This window comes from Chaetodon trifascialis, chromosome 2 (genome assembly GCF_039877785.1).
Source record: "Chaetodon trifascialis isolate fChaTrf1 chromosome 2, fChaTrf1.hap1, whole genome shotgun sequence".
NCBI lineage: Eukaryota > Metazoa > Chordata > Actinopteri > Chaetodontiformes > Chaetodontidae > Chaetodon > Chaetodon trifascialis.
Genome location: NC_092057.1, coordinates 16,626,773 through 16,649,352, shown reverse-complemented (window position 1 = coordinate 16,649,352; position 22,580 = coordinate 16,626,773). Strand labels below are relative to the sequence as shown.

General features: G+C 40.9%; 1 protein-coding gene across 1 annotated transcript in view; it reads left to right on the top strand.

Annotated features, from left to right (window-relative positions):
• Window positions 1–22,580, top strand: part of LOC139341106 (zeta-sarcoglycan) — a 325,973-nt gene that overhangs the window by 231,219 nt on the left and 72,174 nt on the right. The window contains exon 4 of the mRNA XM_070977442.1: window positions 21,537–21,624. Within this exon, the coding sequence (XP_070833543.1) occupies window positions 21,537–21,624 (88 nt within the window). The remainder of the gene's footprint in view (window positions 1–21,536; window positions 21,625–22,580) is intronic.

Sequence of the window (22,580 nt, the reverse complement as noted above, 5' to 3'; positions counted from 1 at the left end):
TGTCAAGACAAATTGTACAGATCCTTTGAGAGTTTCAGGCACCACACCAACCCTCCCAGTACAAACACTGGCCAACATAAGAGTGTTGGACCCTCCATACTTACCTTTAGCGTGGACAACGTCACATTAAATTAACCTTCAAGCCTTAAAACCATGTGTCGTAGATGCAACATAGCGTACATAGCGTGAATTTCCCTTGAGGATGAATAAAGTATCTATCTATCATCTATCTACAAGTTTCTTCAATGACGCACACGGCACCCTTTTCTAACAAGAGGTAATGCGATATACTTGGGCTGTTCTCTCAACCACAGAAGTTGTCAGGGTGAATTTCATGTAAAAGAAAACACATGATTCATTACTTTGCACTTGTATAATGAGTTTTCTTTGCTTTGTGTTACTCAGCTTCTGTTATTTAAACCTGTGCAAACAGGAAGAAAAAAAAGGTGTAATGATTTATTTCTTACACCACCTGATGGAGATGCTCATGGGATGATATGCCTTCTCTAATAAACTCATTTTAAAAACAGAAATACCTGCTCTCGAACGTTTTCCCTTCCTCGTAACTAACCCTGGCTCTGGCAGCATATCCCTCCACATCCATAAATGCCGCATTGCTGGCATAAAGACAGTAGTAACCATTGAGCACAAGGCCATCAGCTGTGTGCCAGCACTCCATTTAACATTTGATTTAGTGAACTACACATACTCAGGGTCATTGATATTTGGCTGGGTTTCTTCTTGAGTGCAGTTTTATTTTCAACTTTATTACCTAAACTCAAAGTTACTCTACACATTTAGCTCAATATAGCACTGTGTTTTTCTATCATTCTATAACAACCATGGCTTCAGCTATGACGGCCACAGTTTAAGGCAAATAAGGACTGTGAGGCCTTGCTTTAAAGTGTATAGAGCTGAGTTTTCGCTGTATATTCAAGTTTGAATACCCCCAATCTTGGTGTCTGTGCAGTAATTGGTATAATGATCAGGCGAGCAGATAGCTTTGTGCAGACAAATTTATCTTTTAGCCCACAGCTAGTTTCAGTGATAGCATCAGTGGGAAATGAGGGCCTATATTAAGTAACGGGACAGTCAAGATAGAGATGTTTCATTCCACAGCCAGAGCTATGCATTTACTTAAGTGCTTTAAAGCATTTGTTCAGTGTAATCACCATGTCAAATTAAGTGTGCAGAATGTATGTTCTAACATGAGAGAGATTCATGTTAATTACACTGGCTTGCATAAACCCTCATTTGGGTGTGTCCCTGCTACTGTCCTGTCTGAGTACTTCACCGTACAGTCCTCTGCTGTACTCATCTAACTGAGATTTATGTTTATTGTATTACTAGAATTTATTTTGTTTACATCTAATTTAATTTATTGGGTTCTTACATTTTGAGCCAATTTCTGCACGATAACAGTTTAAAGTACAGTATGTTTATGAGAACAAATACTACACATAATCTTTATAAATTAACACCTAGTCCAGTAATTGGACAAAGCAAAACATATTGGTACCACATTTTTTTGCGATTATGAGTGTACATGATGTAGAAAATATCTTGCTTTTGTAAGGAAAATCTGTCCAGTCCAGTTTAAGAAAAAATGTATCATGTGTTCACAGAAAAAGTCACAGAAGGATAAAGTAGGTTCCTCTGAGAACATGATTGCATACTGTATATCATGCTTAGGCTAAAGTGATTGGATTACATGTGTATGTTTTTGTATTTCCTGACAGTCCATACTGACGCCTAAAGCTAGACTTATGTTCAGACTGCAGTGTCAGTTTCCTCTGACCAAGGTGTTTTCATGTGATCCGTGGTCCATCCTGCGCTCGGCTCTTCCTCAGGCGCTCAGGACAGCCGCCACGCCCCGTCTGAAGACAGACCCCAAGCTTCTTTTTGTCTGAAACAGGCAGGAGGCTTCACATTGAAAAGCTTAGAGAAGCAGCTGTGTGCTGCTCTTTAATGGAAGTGCCAAAATTAAGATTTGTGTGGACAATACCAAGATTTAAACACCACCAGAAGTGCTTTCAAAAAGATGTTATCGTTTTACAAGACATGTGGCTTCAAGGACGAGGACTAGTGCTCGGTTTGTCAAATGCACATCTTGTTAACTTCTCCATCTCTGATTAAGAGCGGCACACAGTCAGCTCCATAAACTTTTTCTCATCCAGAGACAGTCTGAAACGAGGCCAAATGACTGTCAGAAGGTCGTGTCACTGTGTTGGTCTGAGTGGGACACTAGTATACCAACACGGTGCGGAATAATAAAGAACATTCTTCTTTCATATCGTTTTCAGAAAGCCCACTGAGCTTTAATCACTTTCCAATGGAAGGATGGTGTGTTTTGTCTCAGCTGGGAAAACCAGGTCTGTGCTGTGCTCCAGTCGCTGCTTCAAAACACATATTGGCTCATACATCATGAGACATAATTATTATCAGTATTAAAAAGCTCAAGTGTAACAGATTATTATATCTCAGTGTATAACAGACTATTAAAAGTATTTGTCTAAATAATATAACTTTTTTCTCGTACATTTTTACCTCTTTTCTGAAAAATGTTACATATTCTCATAATATTAAGATCTGTATCTTGAAATATTTAAATTTTATTCTCTTTTCTTCTTCCCTATAACAATGACGCTAATGATCCTTTGTAAGTCTTCTCTCCCCTTACATGGCATCGCTTCAAATTTCTAAAGATTTCTTGATGTTGAGTGGTTTGAATTCCTTGTTCAGCGTGGCAAGATGATATCTTTTGCTGCACACACACACACACACACACACACACACACACACATCTTTGAATGACAGTAGAATCATGTAAGTTAATATAAGAAATTTACCAGCTCACTCTTTTAATATACAGCTCACTTTGCACACACAGACACATATTTATACGCAAATATCTGTCACAGCTACACACACAACTGCAGTGCATTCAGTCATCCTTTTGACAAAATACACTCAGAAATAACACCTTGTGTGCCGTACACACACAGTGAAATTTGTCTCTTTCTGACACACGTATGCAAATATTGCATCAACAAATATATTGTACATATTTTTTGAAATGCATGTAAGCAATCTAGATGTTTACTTGCTCATGCTGAAAACTCACTCTCATTTACACCCAAAAATACACTGAAATGACATTGACAGTGCATTTATGCACACCAAAGCAGACCTTGTCCCTGCCAGCATTATGTATTCACAGGTTGTTTCCAGGGGAACGGTCACAATCCACTCTGTGAAATGAATTAAGGGTGGACATTTGAATTAATTAACTGGATGGGAGTGTGGCATTACGCTGCTCTGGCCTTATGACATTAAACACACACTCACGCTCATACGCACACGCACGCATACACACACATGCTTGCACTGAGGAGACACACACAGATTAGATTTAATTACCAGTGTGCGGATCATTGGTACAATGTGGTTCAGCCTTAATTACATATTGTACTCTTCCTCTCTACGTGTGCATATGAGAGGAAGTGCATGACATAAAAAAGAGAGTAAGTGGATCAGTTGCATTTCAGTTACAGGAACACAAAGTAAGCAGGTTTCATTTCCTGCTGCTTTGGTGTGACATCCACACATTACATCTTCTGCTAACTCAGCTAGAAAGGTGAGCCTTCACAGTTGCAATACTTGTCTCGACTGAAACTCTCGACGAAAATTCCCTTGAGGAATATTCTTCCAAACACTTGTGTTTTGAGTGTAAAACGCTAACCTCCTGCAGGCTTAAAAGGTGGCACTAAGGTTTGCAGTTTGCTAGAGACAGCTGGAATTCACAGCACTTCCAACATGGCAACTGTGAACCTGTTCCACAGCAAAAAAAAAAAAAAAGTATTCAACTGTAAACAGAAACCTCTGTACCACTCATGCAGTATAACCCACAATAATCCACTGTGCACATGTGGCGCTCCAAACACATAGCTGATAATCAAACTGAATTGCCACTTGCCACACACATTCTTATTATGTTGGTCATGACAGGCAAACTTAAACAGTTCAGTGACTGAGCTTAACAGTGAACAGAGACAAATGGTCATGCCAAAGTGGACGATAGTCTCTTTTAATAGTTGAAAGCAATGGTGCAAAGTTTCATTACCATGTGTAAGACAGGAAGTGGTTGATAATATTTGCTAAGCCCTTGTTTAAATTACAGGCTGCAAGTCCCCCGCCGTCATTAAAAACAGCCTCAGGATGAGTATCCTTGTTGATTTATAATCTGCATTATAAATACAGCAGAACTCCGGAGGTAAATTGAAGGGACAACACCAAATAGTTAAGTGCTCCAGGTCTGGTGAATAATTTGAAGAGAGCACTGTGACGTCAGTAGAGATTAAGTAGCACACAGATTTGTTGATTAAGTATCACACTCTGCCACTCTGGCTTACGTGTGCCTTCTTTCCACTGAAGCTGCCAAAGCAGTGGAACTGCAGTGTTGGGGTGGTAAGTTGCAGCCATTTTTCTGTACAAACAGCTGGTAAATGAGGCAGTGTGTATGCAGCTCACCTAGCTTGTAGTCTTGGGATGGGTGGAGTCAGCATGATTGATTAACAGTGAGTTGAGCAGTGGATGGGAAAAGGATGGGCCAGGCAGATATGTCTGCTTTTGAGCAAGGCTCATGAAATCCCTGGAGTGGCAGTCTCCCTCTTCCACCCTGCCAACCCTAGTTCTCTGCACGAACAAGAATTTCTTACCGTGTTTTGCCAGAATTCAAGAAGCTGCTTCTCTTCATTGAAAACAGGGAGAGGGTTCTAAACTCCAAACTCTCATTCATGATACAAGTATACTACCTTCCCTATGTTTGTGAGACATGTTTAAGAGTGTTTCTTATTTGGCTGATTAGGTGGTTTTGCATGTTTTTTTTTTGTTTTGTTTTTTTACTTAAGTGAGTAACTGAATTTTTGTTTTTCCTTGATACTGCATGGCTCTTGATAGAGCATAGAATAAGGCAGACTGGAGACTAGCAGTTGTTGTCAAGGTACGGCACACTTTGCATGGAGGTACTGTGTGAGACAAAGGCCTCCATCAGTTCCTTCCTTCCTTAAGCACCAAGTCCAGGAGCATTCTGACATGTTTTCCCTCCTCAATGTCACATGGTATTCCTCCTGAGTGGAGGATTGTGGATTAACCCAGCAACTAACTTTCAGCACTGTGGTGCTGAATGTTGACATTTACATTACTGTTGTTTGTTAGGCTAACCACTCGCAAAGACAAGGTGAAATGCCACTACAGACGTGGACTGTCTCGAAACAAGACAGCTTACGTTATTTATGTTCAGCTGTGTTATGTGAAACTGTTTACACCAATTTAACAAATGTTAGGGGTTTTTTTGCTTGTAGCTATTACTTTAAATCTATCAACAGAGATTTAAAACAATAGCTAATGTTACACCATTTCCATCATTAGCCAACTTGGCTCCTCCCGTCTGCAGATAGTTAACAAGCTATTTTTTTCCGGTGTTTTTCAGTAATTTCCTTGCATTTTTCACCCTTATGAACAACTTGTGGCTTCTTGGTTTGATCGATGTGAGTAACCGTAAATGATGCAAAACATCGGCATTTTGAGAGTGTGTTACAGTGCTTCCTATGCAGAAAATCACTTCCGCCATAACAAAAGAGTGACGTGACGTCATCTGCAAACAATCTATTAAGGTTGCCTTGACAAAGAGGTACACTGTCCCTGGGGTCAACACAATGGCATTACAATACATCTGCCACTGAGAGAATGCCTGTCCTGTACTCAAATGTCAGCCTGGCACAGCTGAAATGGTAACTGAAGATCCTTTTCTCCTGGAAGATTTTGGGGCCTGGCACAGCTGTGGAACAGAAAAGCCAATTATCACAACAAAACAATGGGAAGTCTCTATGGTCCTCTGCTCTAAAGATGATGTCTGGGAGGTCCAGTGTACCAGCCAAGACGCCCATGCCTAAGTTGAAACTGTCAAACAGTTGCTTAGGTCATCGGTCCTGCCATATGCAGCAGCATGCACAACTTTGAGCCAGTATTCTGAAATCACAATACAAGAGATTGAAAGTGACTCCTTGAAACTGTAAAGCCAAATGTACCCTGTCAAAGCCTGCAAGGGAGATAATTTAAATTATTGATGTAACTCCTCTACAACAATCCTCCATGGTTGCTGTGGGTATGAACAGTAATTAAATTTAGCTACCAGTCACATATGGGACAAGGCTTCCCAACGCTGTAGCCATATCAGTTCTAGTCAAATCAGGACAGAAACAGAAATACCAGTTGTTGAATTGCAGCATAAAGACACAGAGTTGCAAGATACAACCAAAAACTTTAAATCTGTAAAACAATACAACTATGAAGTGACTGAATTACATTCAACCAATGACCTCTTACGCAAATTAAAGGTAATATATCTATCTTGCTGGTTGCTAGTGGTGTGTAAATGTCTATGATGTGAAGAATGAATTAATATGAATTATGAATGCGTTGGAAATCTCAGTAACTGATATCACAGGTTCTTCTACAGTTCTTACAGATATCTCCTATCCCGTCGTCCCACAAAACGTTGCCACGTGGTTCAGAGTACAGATATGACCCACATGTATTGTGCATACCAGTGCATTGCTTTGAGATGCTTTTGAGCTGGCCGACATCGTGCTATAGAACAGTGACTGACTGGCTGTCCCGCACAGATCTTTCAGAGGGAGTACAGATATGTAGATGTAAAGTGCAAGAAAGTAAGTAACACACAGCAGAGGGAACTAAGATTAGGGACTAAGCACTGAGCGGAGATCAAAGCAAGATGTAACAAGAATGTAAATAAGCTGGGGGTCTTCAGTTGCCTGGAAAACTGAGCGTTGTAAATTAATTGAAGAGAAGACAGTTGAATGAGAGATCAAGGGAAAAGGAGAGAAAAAGAGAGATGAAAGAAGTGTGATTTTGTACTTTATCCTTTGAAATCTTGTGTCCACAATCCTTTCTTGTCTCGTCCTAGTCCCATCCTTGGACACTGTATGCTTCTTGTAGAACTAGTGTATTGTATAACTTTGAGAATGATTTTGAGTCGTCTAATTCTTTCTCAACTTTCTTGTCATTATATCCCGAATACAGCCTTTTTTCTCTGTTCTCACATTTGGAACCAGCCATTTTCCCCCTGCCATAGTGCTCCCTACACATTAGCTGCTTTCATATGCTCTCACCTACAGCACCTCCTGAAGGAAAGCTATGCTGCAGTTTTGACTGCTTAGTTTTATATATTGAGTGAAGTCTTTTCAGATTGGCCTCTCAAGGACAGAGGAACACTATAGTTTTTGTTTGTGTGTGATCTTTCAGTGTGTGACTGAAAGATGTTTCTTTCAGTCTTTGGTAGAGACCAAAACAGAATTAAAAAGAGAGTGAAGATTGGACTTATTTGACATCAGAGAAGCAGCAAGGAAAACAGCATGTAGCTTGATTTTGGCTCATCTTTCTTCTTCTCAAAGTGTGTTTCTAAGCATTTAGTCACAGTATCTCTCTATAACATGACATTATTGGGCTTGAGTTACCAAACTAGCTTTTTGAAATCCTCATGCAGCACACCAACTGGATGAAGGCTTCAGACCGCAGTGCATCACACTGTGTGTGTGTGTAGGCAAATGATCCCGTAGCCCAACATGTGTAAGCGCTATTATATCATATTATAGCGCTAAATATTTGAGTTGGTTAACTCATTAATGGTTAACCATTGACATCCCTAGTTTACATCTTACTGCACCACTCAAACCTATCTTTGTGGACTAGTGGACACAAAGTCATTCCTCTCATCTCTCTAGTCTCTTAGCTGCTGATGTTTGATGCAGAGCAGAAATTAAGTTGTGGCCAACCTTTTCATGCTGGCACATAATAGCACCATGATCACTGAGTATTGTAGAAAATTAACACATTCTAACAGGTTCGTTTAGCTCCGTGGGCTGGAACCATTCTCTGTCCCTTCTATCTCTATGTCTTATCCCTCAAATGAATTCCCAGTTGTCCCTCTCACACCCTCCTCTCATCCTTGTCAGCCATTTCCCATGTCCCATTTTATGCAGTGTTTTGCCATCAAGAGAATCCACTTCATCTCTCTCATGTCCCACCCTTGTAAACCATCCTCAGTAATTATGGAAGCAGCTACACGGCTGGGGATTTCATCACATGGCTGAGAGCTCTGCAGAGATGCCAACATCAGGAAATCCCTGTCACAGCAATGAGACACTAACAAACCACAAGACATATTGAACTGCTAGAAAATGAGCCAAAAAGCCCCGAGGAGCTGTGATTAAAGCCTCAATTCGGAAACCAAATGCAAACACAAAGGTTGCCCTGCTAAAGAATGTTACAGATGAGATCTGAAAAAAAAAAAATATATATATATATATATATATATTATTTATTTATTTTTTTTTTTTTTTTCCTCCCTTGATTGTCTTCATGCAAAGAGTAATAAGATTGACAGAATTTCATACACAAAAGAGCTAATTGTTACAATTCATTGTGTTTTGGCACAGCATGGATTGTTGTTCTTACTGGATTTTTGAGAATTTAATTCTCAAGAATCCAGTAAGAAAAACACTGTGAAACTTCTAGTCCATCTGCAAGTTCTGAAAAAAAAAAAAAAAAAAGTCTGTCCAATTCCGTCTTCAAAGTGTTTCTAAGCAGACAAAGAATTGCGCAGCATATTTTTTTCTTGTACTATTTAACAGGATTGGGCCTTTATAGAAAATAAGAACATGAAAACTCCCACCAGCCTCAAGCCCCCAGTGAATAAGAGTATTCAGTTTGAAGCAGCCACATCCCTTCCAACACTGCTTCTCTGGGGAGAGAGAGGCCCCAGCATACATTATTCAACAGCTATGACTATGGGATAACAAGCTGGTGAGGCTGAGCTGGATAAAAGACACATAAGTGTTGAGAGGATATATATACATTAATATATATATATATACACACATATATTACTGACATCAAAAGAAACGCACATAACACATGCTGATGCATTCATGTGTTCATGTCATATTCCGTACATCACAAAGTGTCAAATCACAAACCATGTTGAAAGTTATGTCCTTGTCAATTATTTCCATATTTTTTCTACAACTGCACTCTCTATGATGTAGATCAGGTTTGAAACAGATAACCTTGAGGCAAAGGATAAGCCAGTATATTCTTGTGTTCTATTTCCCCCAGCAGTGATAACTGTGATCTAGACTAGCGCTGAAACTGGCAGCCTTTAGGCTAGTAATAGACCGGTAACGTAAGTGTTACTTATATCTGCTAGCTATGAAATCTATCTGATCTGTCTTGCATTGATGGGATGGATTGTCCTGACTTTGTAGAGGTGACAGGGTTAAAGAGAAGAGTGTGTATAGCCATTAAAGGAAAAATGGGTTTTAAACACACACACGCACACACAAGCACCCATATACCCACGGGTTCAGTACAAATGAAAAAGGATCTGTTATGATCCCCTGGGGAATTGGATGGAGCAGAAACAGGACGGAGCTAGGAAAAAGGACTGATATCAAAGCAATGAAAAATTTTTAAGGAAGAGCATCAACTGTTATATGACGTTTGAAATACATGACATCATTCCAAAGGTTGCTGTTTTGCAACCATGGCTCTGCAGCACCGTCTCTAAGTCAAAGTGCCAATGGACGAAACAGAACACCAGTCATGTTAGAAGGAATGTGTAACAAACACATGAAGAAAAACAAATTTGGGAACAATCATCTTAAGTTGTAGCACTCATGAGCCTGCAAGTCAGTGTTTGTGAGCGTGTATGTGTGTGCATCAGCCAGTGCAGGTCTCAGAAGCTGACCCTGATCAATAATCTATTAGCAGCGAGACATGTGTGCGTGGGCAGGCATAAATATGCACACACACACACACACATGCACAAGCACATGTATACTTAGACACATGCAAGTGAACAAGATCAACTATTGTGTGTACATTATGTAAACGTATTGTCTCCAGCACAGGGCAGTCACCTTCCACACGTACACACATGCAAACAACTCTTTCACACAAACTTCTCCAGAGTTAACTTATTCCTCTTTCACCTCAAGTATTTGTACCATAGGGGAATATTTCATGGCAAACGGAGCATCGCAACTTTATCTGCTCTGCTCTGCTCTCCTCCTCCGTCCTGTCCACTTATCTAGTCTCTTTTCCTCTCCTCAACCATGCCAGAGGACACAGCACCTGAGGGAAAATGTGCTTCTACAGAAACAAACATGGGCATGATGTAGCCATAGACGTCAGTCCATGTTGATTGAGTTGCTTTGTGTGTGCGTGCGTCTGTGTGTGCGTGTGTGCTTAAATAATTGTAAATGTGAATGTGAGTGTGTTGTGCCTCAACCTGAGTGCCACCTTGTTTAGAATATATCCCTGGCTTCTACCCCTGCATAGACTAAGAGGACATAGTATATGAATAGGTGGGTGGTTGTTTGTCAAGATCTGTTTTATATAATTGGCTCTGGTAAGATGGTTTATAAAAAATGTTCTTATTGTAAGTACTTAAGATTGTATTATTTAGATCCCTCCATTTCATTAGTCCATGTGACCGGTCTGCCTGGAGCCTTACTTGTCTACTTGTGTATTTGTTTGTGTTCCTGTACCTCGGTTTCAATTAGGCCAAATTGTCTTCACAAGACTTAATAGATTATTCAAATTCTTCAAGTTAAGTAAATGTTGGGTTTGGTGTTACACACAAGCATTCCAACAAATACTGCAGCTGTCTTTCTTTGATACTAGTCCGACTTGCGTTAATAAGTGAGTCAGACTCTGCAAGAAAGTCACAATCAGGAAAATAACTACCAGATGGGTTAAAGAAAGTTCTATGCAGGTGATAGTATGCACAAATTTGTCTCTCCTTCTCTCTCTGTGTCTTTTTTTTTTTTTTTCCTCTTTCTCAGTATTTACTATTTCTTATCTTATCATGTCCTGACAGGCTTTGTTCAGCCTTGGCAGAAACTCTCACACAAATATTTGACTAATGCCACAACAGGACTAACAGTATCCTCAGATTGTGCGCTTAAGACCATTATATAAAAATGTGTTCTGAGCTCTAATCTGAAATGTTACGTAAAAACCCTGCAGATGTATTTTATCTCAAAGCCCTCAGGTTGGAAGGTATCATTTGTAAAACCTCGCTTCCGGGATAGTTTTTGCAAATCTCTGGAATATGAAATACATGGGTAGAGATTCCAAACAGAAAATGCTCCTTTCACTCAAAGAGTAGCTGAAGCACAGTATACATAAAGTTCTGTAATATCTTTTTTTCCAGGACAACCTTAATTACACATAGTACTCGTAATACTGCATACATACATACATACATACATACATACATACATACATACATACATACATACATACATACATACATACATGCATGCATGCATGCATGCATACATACATACATACACACACACGTACGTACATACATACATACATACATACATACATACATACATACATACATACATACACACACACATACATACATACACACACACACACACACACACACACACACACACACACACATACATACATACATACATATATAATATACCTCTCACTCCCTTGGGGGGAGGGGGGGGGGGGGGGGTCAATTTCCTAAAGCTCAGGTCCTCTACCAGAGGCCTGGGAGTTTTAGGGTTCTGCGCAGTATCTCAGCTGTTCCTAGAACTGCGTTCCTCTTGGCAGAGACCTCAGATGTTGTTCCTGGAATCTGCTGAAGCCAGTCTCCCAGTTTGTGGGTCATTGCCCCCAGTGCTCACCACTGGTGCCACTGGTGCCTTTCCTCCCCACGTCTTCTCTAACTCCTCTTCCAGCCCTTGGTATTTCCTTCCTTCCTTCCTTCCTTCCTTCCTTCCTTCCTTCCTTCCTTCCTTCCTTCCTTCCTTCTTCACCTTCACCTTTCTGGGGCCCTGAGAGTTCACTTAATTCTCTCTGTGTTGCCCTTGTCTTGGCTTCTAGCCTCCTTCTCCATGCTTGCTCCTTGTGACTTTAATGCTGTTTATCTTATAGCTAAGCATATCTAGAATCACTGTTGCTGTGTGCTGTTGCGAGGGTGCCTGGTGCTTTGCTTAGCCATGATCTTCAATCTGAGGTCAGTCGCCCTTGTGTGAAGGGTATTGGTTGCTGGGGCTTTGTACTCAATCTCGGACTGTTTCGGATGGTTTTGCCCGCTTGCTAGCTGTAAAGGCTAAGTAGGCTACCGGTTTGTGTGGATGTCAAGCGTGAAACACCAATATGGATGCAAACAAGATTCTGAATGGAAAGTTTAGTTTCAAAAAGTTGCCAGATGGGTCGACTGACAAGACCAAAGTTATCTGTGTGTATTGTCGGTGTGAATTGAATTATCACCGTAGCACTGAAATACCACTTGATGGCCGAACACACGCCGAATGCGAATTCTCCGCCGCCTCGGTGTCAAAATCAGGCGACAATGGATGGCTGTGACAGAGGCAAATGGATACCGCAACTAAGAACAAGCTTACTGCAGCCATAGCCAAGTAATGTTCATTTTTTCTGGAGAGAAATAAGAGGCTGTGTTGATAAGCCTCTGGTGAATAAATAGAAGAGCATTATAGCCTGACTGCTATTATGTTGAAAGGAAACTTAAGAAAGGAAAGTTTAAGCCATGGTTTAACTGCTCTATAGGCTGAGTCCTAGTTTACAATGATGTGCACTTTAGAACTTTATTTTGGATCACCGTTTTGATCCCTTAGAAAGGGTTGTTGAAGGGCTTTTTTGTAACCAAGTATTTATTATTTTGTCATCTGTTTATTGACAGTGTTAAATTGTGAGATTTGATTCATTCAAACGTGAACGACTGCTCAAAGTGAGAATGTTAGTGTGACATAAAACACTACGCATTGTTGTTTTAAATAAAAACATTTGCACAAAGCAAGCCTATCCACTTTTCCATGTTGATAAGAGTATTAAAATGATAATTAATGGGACATTTAGAATAGATAATAATGTGCGATTAATTTGCGATTAATCGCGAGTTAACTATGACATTCATGAGATTAATCGCGATTAAATATTTTAATCAATTGACAGCACTGATGTATATGTGTGTGTGTGTGTGTGTGTGTGTGTGTGTGTGTGTGTGTGTGTGTGTGTGTGTGTGTGTGTGTGTGTGTGTGGTTATATATATAACCTTTATGTCACAGCATAACTTCATTCAAAACTAATAGCTAATAGCAGCTCTTATGTTTAAAATCACACACACACAAACAGAAGTGGCTAACTTCAGTCATCTCCTGTAGCATTTTTCTGCAGCTGGCAGTTTTTCCTCGAGCTTTGTGACTTTGTTGACTTGTCCCTTAAGCACATACATTATCGTGGAGAAGCAGAGAGTAAAGGGCTGACGTTGCGACTTCTTTTTTATAGATGTATTTGGTGCGTCTATCTCCAAAACAAATGCTCTATGGTTTACCCTCCTCTGCTTTCCATCTCTATCTTGCGCTCCCTCCTTTTTTCCTCTCTCCTCATTTAGATTTATTGCACTGCAAGCCTGAAGCCGTGAGGTCTCTGCTTACCTTTGCTTCCCACCCTCTAACTCTCTCTCTCTCTCTCTCTCTCTCTCTCTCTCTCTCTCTCTCTCTCTCTCTCTCTCTCTCTCTCTTTCTGTGCCCCTTTTCCTCCACACACCCCCTCACTCAGCTTCTTTTTACCCCAAGCCCACCACTCCCACCTCATCCATCTCTCTTACTGTTTCTATCTTTCTGTATCCGTTTCCACCTTTCCACCCTCTGGTAAAGAACAATCCATTCTTTGGGAATCGGTCTGGCAGAAAGAGCAATGGGACTTTGTGGCACAGTGGAGCCTGTAACCCCCAAAAACTCTACTAGAACACCCATTAAAAGATTTGTCAGTGTCTTGCTAAAATCCCATATCACCACTCAGTAAACTTTTCAGGAACAGGAACAAAAGCAGCATTCATAGTGTAAATCTTCAGAAATTCTTAACACTGCAGTTTTAAGTGGTTTGGCAGCAGAGTCATTTTATGGTTTCCTTTTGTTGTGAGAAAGCAGGTTTTTGCTGGATTTTACATGTGCCACAGTGCAAAACTATACATCTTTGGATGAATCATAAAGAGGTCACCAAAAGCTTGTGAAGAGACAATAAATTATTTTTTCTTCATGTATAGGCAGCACCTGTGTGGTGAAATAATATCACTTTGTTGTGTCTCATTACATTCCTTTTTAGCTGAAACAGCTGTGAATTATTGACACACTCACATATATAGATATAAAACGATGCTACATTTGTTGATGTTGTGGTTATATGGCTTGCACAGTAACCATTTCGCCGCTAATACGCTCCCATCACCAATATTTTCAGTTGAATTTGAGTATGCCTGAAGACAGATTTATCAACCAGAATTAGAGAGATCAGACCAAACCCTATAAACTTTTACCAAAAAACAGCCCAGAGTAAAATATTCCAATTATCAGAGATTCTCGTAGCTTGTGGTCAAAAATCTTTGTAACAAAGCAGCACATAACAGTGATATCTGTGCTTTACTGCAGATAATATTGTATGCTTCTTTTTACACATGCAACCATGCAGGCCTGGAGGGTCATAATTGTTTTAACCAGCAATCTACATGTCATCTCCCTACACTCTGAGATCAGATGACTACCCCCTTGCTAACCAGTTGTAGGACTATAGCCATGGTTTCCAGTAGCGGACCTGAGATAAGCTAATGGGAGCCAATGTAGTTGCTCAAGTAGATTAATTAATTCAATTTTAGATAAGGTTTTACTCTCACTTTGGAGACAGCAACATTAGGCAATTTGATCATGGAACTGTAATTGTAGTTTTGCTGTAAAGCTGGCTTTCAAATTAGGGTTTGGATTGCATAATTTAACATGCCAGCTCCATACAACTCCATTTCAAATGATTTTGTAAAGAGCCTATGAATATATTTCATATTCGGCAATTCAGTCAAGCAGAATCAAGACTGGTGTTTAATGTTTCTGACATAGATGTCTAAAATAATTGTAGTAATTTACAGAGGGTCCTGAACTTCATCCATCCATCCATTATCTATACTGCCTATCCCTTTCGGGGTTGCAGGGGGCTGGAGCCAATCCCAGCTACAATGGGCGGGAGGCGGGGTACACCCTGAACCGGTCGCCAGCCGATTGCAGGGCCACATGCAATGACAAACAAACATTCACACTCACACTCACACCTACGGACAATTTTAGAGTCATCAATTAACCTAATGAGCATGTTTTTGGTCTGTGGGAGGAAGCCGGAGTACCCGGAGAGAACCCACGCATGCACGGGAAGAACATGCAAACTTCACACAGAAAGGCCCCGCCTGACCCGGGGATTGAACCGGCAACCTTCTTGCTGTGAGGCACGCGCACTACCTGCTGCACCACCGTGCAGCCCGTCCTGAACTTCAATCTATCTTATTCTTGGGCCTTAAAATTACAAGTCCACACATACACACACACACACACACACACACACACACACACACTCACACACACACAATATGCCTTGACATCTCACGCCATCTGTCGCGTTGAGATTTAAATGTATTAAACTGATCTCAAAGCTGTTGACACAAGGCTTGTAAAGAACACTGATGACATGTTAAATAGACGATAAGGCTCCTGAATGCACACGAAGACCCTTTAACATATTAAACCAAAGTACCCAGAGAATGAGCTTGTGAGCAAGTCTGCTTTATTTTTTGCTGTTGCATGGCCGTGGGGACCGAAAACAACAAATTAGCACCGCACACCGACAAACACATCACTTATTTAATAGTCCTTGCTAATTAGCTGAATTAAAGTTGAAAGAGGAATGGAGGGGCACCCCAGGCGCTTAATCACACACTGTTTGATTGGTATTCTCTTTAAGCTTTGACTATATATGTTCTATGTACTTGCCTTTGCTGATAAATTTAAACAACTTAACAATTTGCCGTCCCTGTCTACAGTGGTCAAAGAAGTGCTCGGATTACTTAAAAGTAAATGTAGCAATACCACAGTGTACAGAACAGGTGTAAGAGTACAAAAGTTTTAGCATCAAAATATTCTGAAAGTGAAAGTGCTCATTATGCAGAATGGCCCATTTCAGTGATTTATTTTACATAACTAGATTATAATTATTGATACATTAACGGTGCATCACTTTAATGTTGCAGCAGGTAAAAGCAAAGCTAGTATTAACTAGTCTCGAATATCACCTGAGGGATCAGTAATTTTTTATTTCAGCCACACCCAACCAGAATTGTAAATAGTGACGTATTTGATTCCTTAACTGCTGAGCCCAATCTGACTCTACCCACAGAGTCAGGCTGAGTAGCAACAGGTAAACTAGCTGAAGAGATGGTGGCTTTCGGACATTCAGAGAGAAGGGAAGAGAATAGACAGACCAGAGATAGGGCTGAAAGCTTTTTATTAGATTGACAGCTAAAAGTATCTCCTGTTAAGCAGGCAGACAGGCAGTCACAGAGATATAGTCAGGAGAGCTAAAAGCTGCTATTAGGCTGATGGCAAAGATGAATCAACCAAATGTATCTTGTATGAGGCTTGAGTACATCGCTATTGAGATGACTACTGCAGGACGTTAGACAGTGAGTGAGACAGACCAAAAGAGACAGACAGGAGAGCTCAAAGCTGTTATCAGAGCGATGACTAAACACAAATAAACCAATCACATCACTTATGAGCCTTCAGTCCAGGCCTGTTTAGGCTGACAGTCAGACAGGCGGTCAATTCAAGACAGCTAGTGCAACGGCAAGCTGAAAGCTGTTATTAGGACCCATCTGTACTGGTAGCTGGAGGCTGTGATGATGAGCCACCAGCCTGCAGCTTATTATTACCTGACTAATTACACTGGCTACCTCAGGCTGATGTCCCTGTGCCTGTATTTATAATCAAAATGAAATTAAACTATTAACTGAATTAATGGTGCCGTGGTGTATGTTGTGTCAGCTCACAAGAGAGAGAGCGCGATGTGTGTGCCTTTATTCGTGCCTCTGCATATCACGTGATGAAAGGAGATTTATGAGCAAGACACTAAACACGAAAGCCAGAGGGACGATGCAGAGAGCGGGAGAGGGAGATTAAACTGAGCATAAAGTAAACATCACAAACAATGTACGGTACATGTGAGGAAATGCTGCATGTTCTCACCAAACCATATTAGGACATTTTGTAAATAATTTCTCCTTACGGTGGTCACTTTTTTCATGTGTGCAACCAAGTGCAACACTATGAAAACCTTTGATTGTCGGAAAATGTGCGCAGCGTCCCTGTGTTAAAAAAAGTTTCATTGCAACTGCTTGATTCTGCAACAGCCAATTTGGTCATCAAAACTAGTTCAATCCAGCTGTATCACATATGTTGACAAATGAACTTATGTCCCAAAATATTTAATAATCTAGTTTTGAATCTATTTTACTGTTGTTCATCATGGGGCAGCACGGTGGTGTGTTGCCCTGCGATCGACAAGCGGTGTACCCCACCTCTCGCCCGTTGACAGCTGGGATAGGCTCCAGCCCCCCACAACCCCGAAAAGGATAGTCGGTATAGAAAATGGATGGATGGATGGATGTTGTTTATCACTATTCCATTTGTTAAACTTCTTTCAAAATGAGCCTGTTTGAAATATGTAACTCTGCACACATCTCCCTGCGGCTGCCTGAGGCTGATTTTGTCTGTAGACTTGACATTTCTTAGTATAATACATATAACATAGGGTAGCTGATGTGGAACTGTGTGATGTGCATGTGGGAGTGCTGTAGGGCTCTTTCATATTGTATTGTTTAATCAGTGGATTTCTGCATAATTATTGTGTGTAAATGTGTTTTTGGGAGATGTGGGGCTTATCAGAGATGGACTCATCTGCAGTCATTGTGAGGCTGCTGTAAATTGGCCACAGCAACGCTGGTTGGCAGTGGATATCAGAGTGTGTATATATGGTCGTCATTACTATGTAGGACAGCTGTACTCTGCAAATAGAATGAAAACATATCTGAGCCATATTGTCATGCATCAGTAGTATAAATTAGGTTCAATGCAAATAGCAAAACAACTGGAAAGATTATACAAATTTTGTCCACACAGACACACACACACACAGACACACACACACACACACACACACACACACACACACACATAGGATAACAGGATCTGTTATTTGGTAATTACTGTTTCTTTTATAATCATATTGTTTGGTGACAAGAATTCCCTCTGAGAGAGTATTTTCCATTCCTGTGCACTGTGGAGTCCATCAAGCTGCACTCATCATGCTAGATGCTGCAAAAGATGTGGACCAGGTAAAAACGCTATATGCACAGTGCCTCAAGTGCCTCTGTATATTTCCTTTACAAGCACTCAGCCAGCGGGACCACTCGCCTCCATGACCTGACAGCAGCGCTCGATGATGAAGATGTGAAGAGCCTAAAGCTGCTGTCCGCTGCCCCCAGCAAACGTAGGCTAGCATAATATTCATTCATTAATTTTTAAAACGCCATTATTATGTCTTTAAGTCTATTGAGGGGACTTCTTTAGTTTGAAATAAAAGTAACATATAAACAAAAGCAGCCTACTTTTCAGGGATAAATATCATAACATTACATGCCTTGATGATGTCATTCTTTCTCCTGTTTGTCAGAGATATTGAAATCTAACAGAAACAATGACACACAGACACGCACACACACACAAACTTTCCACAATGTGCTGTAGTTCAAACGCCGATTGCATTTCTAACATCGAACAATGCTAAAGATGATGCATGCGTCGCCCAGTGGACTAAAATCTAAGCAATGGAGCTGTTACCATTTTGCAGTGCAAAAACCTTTTTCAGCACTCCAAAGGCACAACCAACATCAAAATAATATTTAAATGTGAATACATCAAACCACCATCACACATCATGCACACTGAACATTAGAGCTTCAAAGAAGGACTTTTATGGGGAGAAATGAAGCTTTAATGTCTCAGAAATGCAGCTGAATACCTTCGAAACACAACTTGTACAGTGTGGAGGGATGCAGGAACATACTGTGGTTAGCTTCATCAGTGTTTTAGTCATGTTGTTTGTGTCGTAGTGATTGCCAAACAAACACATGGCAACACATGAGGTGAAGTGAGATACAAAAAGGGTCCAGGATAGATGTGTGTGTTTGTGAAGGCCTGTTCTTCATACTGCATGAAAAAGTCCTGAACTAATCACAAAGCAGCCAGCATGTTTGTGCACAGTGCCCGTTGCTTGACACAGAGAATGTGTCATAAAAGCTCTCCACATCACTTTGTTTTCCACAATCGTGGTGAAGACTGCACACTTGAGGATTATGGATTTTACAATCTGGTTAGCAACAATATGTGCAATGTCTCAATGGATTTCATCAGGCTATTGTGTGCCAGCTTGAGCATAAGCAAGCACAGGCGCCGTCCATTCTTCCATGGTTTTGTGTGATGACGCATTCTGAATACAGTATCTTCTTAGAGTGAAAATTATTAACCAAGGTGATAAGGAACGTTCTGATTTTGCGCCTGATGGTGTGAACAGTGATTATTGTCGATGGCCTCGAGGTAGAGTAGACAATATTCTCATCAAGGAAGACGAGACATTATTGTTACCTGCTCCTACATTTCACAGAGGCACCACCGATAACATTGTTTGGCTTCAGTCAGCTGTTGTGTAAATAGACATTAGCAGCTGTTTAATATGCAGCAATTATTTATAGCCCATATTTCCATGCATATGCATATGAGCTTAATCAAATAAAAAATTCCATCTACGGTCGCACTTCCAAATGACAGAGTCCTGCACTAAGTGAATGGGATCAGTCCCGTTCATGCACACTGCCCATTGAGCTGGAATGATTCAAAGCACATTACATCTGTCATGCTTTACAACGTGCACATCGTTTTAAACAGAGTGGAAAGATAATATAGTGAAGCCTATCACACGGCCCGTTGAAAATAATTAATCCAGCACACATGCGTTAGGGAACAGATTAGAGAGGCAATGCACAGTAAACCATGTGGAGCACTCAGTTGTTGTTTGGCAAATTTGTTACCTGACTCTGTATGAGTGGGTGGCATGTGTCTGCGTGTACGAGCACAGAGGCTGGGGTGTGCGTGAAGTCGCACCTGAGCACTCATTTGGATGAGTGTGTGAGTGTGTGTGCGCACAAGTGTGTGTGCGTGTATGTTTACATCTACAATATCTGCAGGTGTGTGCCTACACATAGTGACACATAACTCATGTTTGTCACTGTTGTACACTTTTCGTGCGTGTTTTCTGTGTGTCCATAACTTAGTATTTGTCCCTCACGCTTGCGCGGCGGTTCGTGTTTGTGTTTGTGATCAGCCCGTCCCAGGAGTCCCTGGACGCTCCAAAGTAGAGCACAGACAGGTGTGACATATTAGAAATTTGGTCCCAACTCGCGTAAGCAGACCACAAAACAATGAATATCCATCCATAACAAATAGCAACAGAGAGAAAGAGGGGTGAGTGAGGGAGATTGAGAGTGAAGAAAGAGGAGGGGAAGGGGGAAAAAAAGGATTTTTCCATTTCAACGGATCAACGACTTTCCAATTTTGACGCAATTCTCATTTGGAATTCAGACTGGAATGCAGCAAGATATTAATTTGGGGAAATCAACAGAGAAATTGGGTCACCTGTGAGCTATTCATTTCACGCCACCAAAACAAATAAGCAATTTAGAAGAGAGAGAGAGAGAGAGAGAGAGAGAGAGAGAGAGAGAGAGAGAGAGAGAGAGAGAGAGAGAGAGAAGTAAAGGGAAAGAGAATAAAAAGAAAATTATGTAAGTGCACAGATATAATGAAAGAGGGAAGGAGAACGGAAGGAAAAGTTAGTTAAGAGTGTGAGCGGGATGATTTTGCAGACTATTGCTCACAGCAGAAAGACAGAGAAAGACGAGGGGCGGCGGTGGGGGACAGAGAGAGACTGTGAGATGTTAGATTGAGTTTGGAACTTAATGAAAATGGCAGACAAGGGGTTTGCATTCATTGCGACACACATCCACTGAATGTAAACTAATGTGGGCAGCGTGTGGCTCAATCAGACTCTGAAGTGGTGAGCAGAGGTCAGGGTGACAGTTACATTTAGCTCATTTAGGTTGAGAATAATTGCCTTTTTGCAAACATACACACAGAGACACACTATTGGAAACAAGCAAACACACTCACAGGATGCTGTTTTGAATAGATTATGCAAATTAAAAGCAGAGTGTGGCAGACTGACAGAAGAGAGGGAGTCAAGTGTGAACTGCAAAGGTTGACACAGGCTAAGGCAGTATTGGTTATACAGGTTAATGCAGTATTGACTGGTGCCCAGAGGGGTGAGGGCAGGGGCCACAGTGGAGATGAAGAAAGCAGAGAGCATGTGTGTGTGAGTTCGGAAACTTAAGGCACATTAGTATGGATTTGTTTGCATGTGAGGAACTTTCAATTTGCTGTTGTATTCATCATCTTTCTCCCTTTTCCTCTCCTTAGGACAGTCCCTTGATCCTCCAGTCAGACAGAAATGTGACCGTCAATGCTAGGAATGATCAGGGACACCTGACCGGTCAGCTAACCGTGGGTAAGGCACACACACACACACACACACACACACACACACACACACACACACACACACACACACACACACACACACACACACAAAGACGTGTCCACACACACTGCACCCGCACTAAACCTTTTCTTTCCAAAACAACCTTGAAGCCAGATAATTTCTCCAAGACAGTCAGTTGTATTGTTGTGTTTGCGCTTGAATTCCTAAATGCATTTTACCTCCTTCTGTTTACCAAACTAAATGCTATCTGTTTCCATTAGTGTATCTCACTGAGGCTGACAGCCATGCTGTTTTCTCAACAAAATCATTTTTCCAAGCTCTTATTGGATTAGCAAGCTGGCCCAGTGTCCTACACAAGATGTCACTCAAAGGACAATATATAAATGATGCATTCTCAGGGGACTCAAGGACTTAAAAACTAGTCCAAGAACATGAATGAAACAAATGAGACAAATCAGATTCTGTAAAATTTTCACATGGAAATCCTCAGTAAAGAGTAAGTGAAGATAATCTGTGTGTACTTCATAGCCTTATGGAGGGATGGGGCCACGTATGATAGCGAAGCTGAGGATGAAAAGGGTCTTGAACAAACTGAACAGAATTTAATGTATCAATTACTGCGGCCTAAGTGGGTCCAATACATTATTCACATGTACATCGAAGCTGCCTTTAATCACAGTGTTGTCATTTTATGTAACCAGTTCTGACAGAAATTGAGCATAAGGCCCAGGTAGACAATAATAATTAGTAGCATAAAACAATAAATTCATGTTAAATTACGAAAGGATGAAGGATTTGGATGTAAATGACAATATTAGCTAGAGTGCTTTTCTGATAAAGGACGAGTACAGATGTAAAGGGTTGTGTGTTCAGAGACTTGGGCGGTGTCATCGGCGCCTCTTGGTATGCTGAGACAGAGGGCTTGTGACAGAGGCACCAAGATTAGGAGTGCAATGATTGCA